Source organism: Uranotaenia lowii, chromosome 1 (assembly GCF_029784155.1).
Source record: "Uranotaenia lowii strain MFRU-FL chromosome 1, ASM2978415v1, whole genome shotgun sequence".
In the NCBI taxonomy this organism is placed as follows: Eukaryota; Metazoa; Arthropoda; class Insecta; order Diptera; family Culicidae; genus Uranotaenia; species Uranotaenia lowii.
This window is the reverse complement of record NC_073691.1, coordinates 139889017-139895652: the sequence shown is the minus strand read 5'-3', so window position 1 is coordinate 139895652 and position 6636 is coordinate 139889017. Positions and strand designations below refer to the sequence as shown.

Below are 6636 nucleotides of genomic sequence, written 5' to 3'. Positions count from 1 at the left end.
GAAGGATCGACCAAAACAAATCCGATAGCGGGATCGTGCCGATGTCTTGGTGAAGGCAACCTGGGATCCAATTCTCACTACACAAACACATACGCTGTAATTCCACTTCCACTACATATATGGAGAACAAGTAGCTCAGTTCTCTCTTCGTGATCGTGGCTAACTCACAATGGCCGTTCATGCACAACACTTAAATCACATGCAATTTACTTCTTCTTCATCCCTCGGTGGTGAATTCACTTCGATTATCCTTTGCTGGCGATCTCGTACGAACCGGTTCCAGCTGAGCAATTTGGTTTCGGACACGAGAGAACTTCGTCCGCGACGCAAACTGGTGAACGGTTGCCCATTCACGTCCGACGAGCTGGTATATTTCGCGGGACTAATTTTCTGCTCCCAGCCCAAACTGGGCTACTGCCTGTTTCGTGCAAATTGGTAAACTCTCACTGTCTCAGACTCTCATTTGAGAAAACCAACACTGATGACGAGATTGGATTAGTTTTGGTGCACGTATGTTTCGAAACCGGTGGTTGTTCCAACCTATGCAAAAGCCCTGAAGGCAACGGAATGAGTGAAATGCACTGAAGAAGATAGAAATGTGATGTCAAGCCTATTATAACCGGGATTAAAACTACGGACAATCCGGACTAAAGTAGAACGCGTGGTTGTACTTGAATCTTCGACTTTTTATTCTGCTTTTTTCTGATACACGTTAAACTAATTATACTCAAGAACGTTATATAATAATGCATTTCATCACATCTCCCTCGTTTTGAAAAGCAAAGATTAATTCCGAAAAAGAGAGCTTTACGTTTACCAACCGTATCGGACAGGTGGCTTAACGGTACGACCAGATCTGGTAACAAACCGGTTCTCACCATCGTTTTGCACTGTCGAAGAAATACCTGGAGTGGGTGCTACTTCTGACGGAATCAAGTTTCCAGATGTTTCCGGCGGCTGAACTCCTCTATCTATTTTCTTTTCCTGTCGATTAACCGTCTCTCGTGTTGGAATCGTCTCGGACCCGTCGCAGTTGTCTGGTAGAACTGGGACGTACCGCTGAGGAATGATGGTTTCCTCTACTTGAGTTCGTTGAATGAAGTGGCTATTGCGCCACAATTCGCGCCCGTCGTCCAAATGTACCAGATACGATCGATTTCCTTTCTTGTCCTTGATTGTTCCTGTAGACCAAGATCCATCAGAATTTTGTACGCATACTCGTGACTCTGTTGGAATTTCCACAAAAGGTTTCGCACCCCTATCAGCGTAACGTTTTTGCTTTTCTCGATTTAGTTGCAGCTTCTTCGTAATAAGCTCAGCTGTTTTTGGTTTAACGAGCTCTTTTGCTGCACATAACTTGTTACGTGTTCGACGACCAATAAGCCTCTCAGCTGCTGAAGAAAGACTATCTTTAGGGGTATTTCTCGACATCAGCAAAGCATGATATATATCTTCACCGCTCAATGCGCACTTTTTAATCAGCCTTTTGGCGCTTTGAACGTAACGATCAGCAAGGCCGTTTGCCCTTGGAAATCCTGGACTGGAAATTTCGTGTTTGAATTCCCAATCTTTGGCGAACTTTGCAAAGGACCTGGATGAATATTGAGGGCCCCCATCACTATGGAACTCTTCTGGGCATCCAAAGCAAGCAAATTTTTCTTTCAAGAACTTTATGACTTCTTCAGATGTGGTTTCTCTCAGCTTCCTGAACTCGTAAAATCCACTGAATGAATCGACAAGCAACACAAATGTGAAACCTCCAAAATGAAATAGATCACTTGCCACAACCTGGTATGGATACTCCGGCACCTTTTTCATAAAGACTTCTTCTTTTCGTTTAGTTGACTGTGTTTGCTGACAAACTTTACACTTTTCCACATATTCATGGATTTCACGCGTCATACTTGGCCAAAATACGAATTCACGAGCCCTTCTTATCGATGCTTGAATACCACAATGACCTTCGTGGATGACTTTCAGTAATCGGCTCCTTTCCGATTCCGGAACAAGGAGTTTTTCTCCCTTGAAGATAAGTCCATCTACTTCCGACAACTGATCACGAAATGTAAAATATTCTCGCACATTTTTCATAATCTCCTTTTCTTGTTTGGGCCATCCACCCATTATATAGCCCAAGAGTTGTTGAAAGCATATGTCATTCTTCGTAGCATCTTTGTAGCGCTCTTCAGCAGACTTCTCCAAACACGAGATGGCGTATACTTCTTTGCGATCAATCAAGGTTTCTTCGGCGCTGGCAGTCTTTGGTTTACAGATTCGGCTCAAGGCATCAGCTACAGGTATGTCTTTTCCTCTCTTGTAAATGACAGTGGGAGAGTAAGGCTTAATATCATAAAGAATTCTTTTCAGTCTTGGAGGAGCGTCTACTAGTGGTTTCTTGTATATAGTCTCCAGTGGTTTATGGTCGGTTTCAATGGTCAATGGTGCTCCCCAAATATAGTCATGAAACTTTTGACATCCAAAACGTATTGCGCCAGCCTCCTTTTCGATTTGCGGATAGTTCTGTTCCGCACTTGTTAAACTTCTCGATGCATACGCTACTGGTAGATGATTCTGCAATAATACTGCTCCAAAGGCTTTGGAAGAACTATCCACAGAGAGAACGACAGGATCTCCTACCTTGAAATATTGCAAGACTGGTGCCTCGACAAGACGCTTTTTTAATCGAATCAAAGGACTTTTGATGTTCGAACTCCCAAGTGTACGCTACATTCTTTTTTATAAGTTGTCTGAGCGGATCAGTCAATTCAGACAAGTCTGGTATGAATTTAGCGAGATATGTAACCATACCTAGAAATGTGTGAAGATTTTCTTTGGATTCAGGAGCAGGCATACTTCGTATGGCTTCGACTCTTTCAGGACAAATTTTCAGTCCATCTTTTGTTATCAGGTGACCTAAAAAACGAATAGATTGTTGTCCATAAACACATTTTTCGGCATTCAATTTAATTCCACTTTTACCTAATCGCTCGAGCACATTTGTGGTGATTGTTTCCAGAGTACCTTCGCTGTTTGCATGAATTAGGATATCATCCATGGATACTTCTACGCCCTCCAAATCTCCGAGCAGTTTTGTCATTATTTGCTGAAACAGCTCAGGAGCCGACGCTAATCCAAACGGAAGACGCTTGCAAGAAAATCTTCCCCATGGTGTACTAAATGTGCAGATTTTCGCCGATCGTTTCGTTAATGGTACCTGCCAAAAGCCCTTTTTACAATCAAGAAGTGTAAAATATTTGCTGCCAGCCAATCGTGTAGCTATTTGCTCAAGACTTACCAGTGGGAAATGTCGACGCTTTACGTTTTTGTTGACATCGGTTAAATCTATGCAAAGCCGTATTTTTCCGTCTCGTCGAACGATGACTAGTGGAGAAACTGCTTCGGTGGCTTCCAAGCAAGGCTCAATTACATCCAATTCGACCATATTATCCAGCTCTGCCTTGACTGCTTCTCGAGCACGAAACGGGATGGATCGCGCCTGATGAATCACAAATTGTGGATTCTCAATTATGTCAATATCGTATTCAAAATTCTTCAGTTTTCCTAGGCCTTCGTAAATTTGGTTGTCGACTGTGAACTTCATAATCCGTTTTATTAACTCAGCTTTCTCTGCCGATTCGCCATCCAAAATCGTAGCACAGCTCTGGTCAATTATTTGGAAAGGGAAATCATGTTTCACACCTCGTATTACACACTTTATCATCGCCCGTCCCTGAACAATGATTTTATCACCATTATAGGTCACTAAACGTTTTATTGGAGACATGCCCCAACTTTGTATTCCTATACTGAGAGCAGTCTTCTTGGACATAACGTTGCACTGAGCCCCTGTGTCTATGCTCATTTTAATCACTTTGCCACTACAACAAACTTTTTCGGTCCAATAATCACTACAGTCTTGGATGTTGATGGAAAACACTTTAAGGGCATCAATGATACGTTCATCTCCGTCGTTATAATCATCTTCTTCTGTACCCAACATTCTCGCATTCGCTTTGCTGCGGCAAACCTCTCTGAAATGTCCAATTTTGCCACAGCTTTTACATTTTTCCCCGAAAGCAGGACACTTTCTCGGGCGATGCTTCCGCCCACACCAGCCGCACATTTCAAATTTTTCTTTTTTTCTATCACTGTCACGACGACTTTGGATTGCATTAATATCACTTGAAGCTCCTTCTGAAATTTGTTTGTTCTGCTGAATTGCTGCTTCATTAGCCTTACAAATTTCCACAGCTTTCTCCAAACTTATGTTTTTGTCTTCCAGAAGTTTGGTACGGAGTGGTTCTGAACGAATCCCACTGATGAGCCGATCTCGCACGAGCCGATGTAACAATGCCTGGCCAGTTTCAACAAACTTACACTTTTTCACTTGGGCCTTAATCTTCGTCACGTAGGAGTTGATCGTTTCGCCGTCTTCCTGAAGCATATGGTTGAACAGAAATGTTTCATACGCTGGATTGTCATGGGCGTCGAAATAATCTGCAAAAGCGGATTTGATCGCTTCCAGATCATCCGCCTGCTGGTCCGTAAGCTCGAAGCTTTCGTAAATGTCGATAATGTCGGGACCAAGGCAAGAGAGAAATATTGCAACTTGCCTCCTAGCAGAAAGTCTATCCAGTTCTACGCTGCTAGCGTACCAATCGAAAGAGGTTTGCCATAACCTCCATTTGGATCTTTCGTCTCCTCCCAGAATGAACGGTCTCGGTCGTTGCCCGGAAACTCGCGGTTCTTGTTGATCCTCGTCTTCGGCCATGGCGATTCAATCCCACTTCTGACACCATGTGATGTCAAGCCTATTATAACCGGGATTAAAACTACGGACAATCCGGACTAAAGTAGAACGCGTGGTTGTACTTGAATCTTCGACTTTTTATTCTGCTTTTTTCTGATACACGTTAAACTAATTATACTCAAGAACGTTATATAATAATGCATTTCATCACAGTTTACCTCTGTTTGAGGGCTTGTGTGTTCCAATGGGATTCTGCACCCAACTTTCCAATCAGATTTTCTTAACTGTGCTTCGCAGCTGTTGGGAAGTTTGTCATTAAAATCTGTTCGCTTTCAAATTACTAAAGCTTACCTCAATCTTATAGAAGATTTCTAATGAGCACAATCTAAGAACGTCTTCTTCGTCTCGTACTCTTGACGGAATTCAGAAACACATAATCAACTTGTAATCCATGCACCTCAGCACGTCATTCCTTCGAGTCTATGAGAAAGTGCATGATTAGAGAACAGTTCGCTTTCAAATCATTAAAGCATACCTTAATCTCTGATAGATTTTCTTAAAGATGCTTTTAAGAAATTCTTATCTGTCCCGGGGCGAACTTGGACTTCAGGCACCTAAGAGCATGCTAGGGCCTCAACATCTAATCGTGTACTGGTTTTGCTCCTGTCCTACCTCTTTATCGCCTTTCCTTTCGGAGTGGGCTGCCACTTGACGTGTGGTTCGTAAAGAACGTGCGGTCGAATTTAGATTCCTAGGGTGTAGATAGTTGCATGAACTTCACGAAATTACTTGAGCATGATTCAATATTACCTTCTAAATAATTTAGAACAGGCACGGTGGAACCAACGATTCGGCACTAAGTTTTTTTGGAATAGGACGGGTTTGGCCTTCAATATATTTTAACCAGAAGACTAACATCAAGATGTCGTCTGCTACGTTGAACCACGAGATGTTGGAAAATGACTTGGCGGAAGTCTCCTTTTGACAGTGGGCTGATGTGTCAGGCTTGTCAGTTAACGAAGGTACAGCTAGTGTTCGATTTCTTAATCTTAAATTGGACGAAGCATTTCAATTAGACTGGTTCACAGAGCTGCATAATTTGCTTTGCTTACCACACGGTAATAATTTACTCGCCAGGCTTTACTATCAAAAGCATGTAGCATTTTTCAAGTTATGTCTCTGTCCAAAACTTCGGACACTAATCTCATTACTCGTTAAACAAATTGAAACATATTTTTCAAAACTCCAACGAAGTCTAAAAAGTTTTTTATCATTTTTTTTTTTTTTTTGTTCATGAATCGTATTGTTTTTTTTTTCAAGATATTTTCTTATCAAAATAGTTGATTTATTATTCAACTCCGCCCTCCCATCAGAGTCAAATAATATCTACTTAGAGGCATGTTTCATTTATGTTTCCCACATTCCATCGTTTTTTGTTTTTTTTTTTGAGATCTCATGTTGAAAATCAAACATTACGGGGTAATAAGACACACTTTCTTTTAATTTCGCAACATCTATATCTTTCACCACATCACGAATCATATGGACCTTTTTTAAGTATTAGAAAAGAGCTTTTTTTTGCTCAAAATTTTTATATACATTGTTCATTATATTCTTTTATTGAATTCCATTAAAGAATTCCAAATTGTCAAATCAATTTGCATTTTTATTAGAGTACTTTTATTTTCCCATCAAAAATTTTTATCTTTTTATTTTCACACAAATCGCGCGTACAATTTCTCAAGAATCTTTTCAATATCAATTTTATTATGTTTTATTTCAAACAATGTTTTTACAAGAAAAATTTTTTGTACTTTGATTTTTTTCAAACAATTGATGGAATGTTAAAATTAATTTTTTTTAAAATCAAACTATCATATAAATTG

The 6636-nt window shown here is 40.6% G+C and overlaps 1 protein-coding gene across 1 annotated transcript; it reads right to left on the bottom strand.

Annotated features, from left to right (window-relative positions):
* Nucleotides 1-813: 813 nt before the first annotated feature.
* Nucleotides 814-4771, bottom strand: LOC129737975 (uncharacterized protein K02A2.6-like). Its single transcript, XM_055729148.1, has 2 exons — nucleotides 3296-4771; nucleotides 814-2673 (listed from the first exon to the last, which is right to left on the bottom strand). Exons 1-2 carry the CDS (start codon nucleotides 4769-4771, stop codon nucleotides 814-816), a joined length of 3336 nt encoding a protein of 1111 aa, XP_055585123.1.
* Nucleotides 4772-6636: the final 1865 nt, after the last annotated feature.

Coding starts and splice junctions, on each gene's coding strand:
- LOC129737975 (XM_055729148.1), bottom strand. CDS start 4,771: ATGGCCGAAGACGAGGATCAACAAGAACCGCGAGTTTCCGGGCAACGA. Junction 2,674..3,295: donor AGCGTCGACATTTCCCACTG/GTAAGTCTTGAG, acceptor CGATTAAAAAAG/CGTCTTGTCGAGGCACCAGT.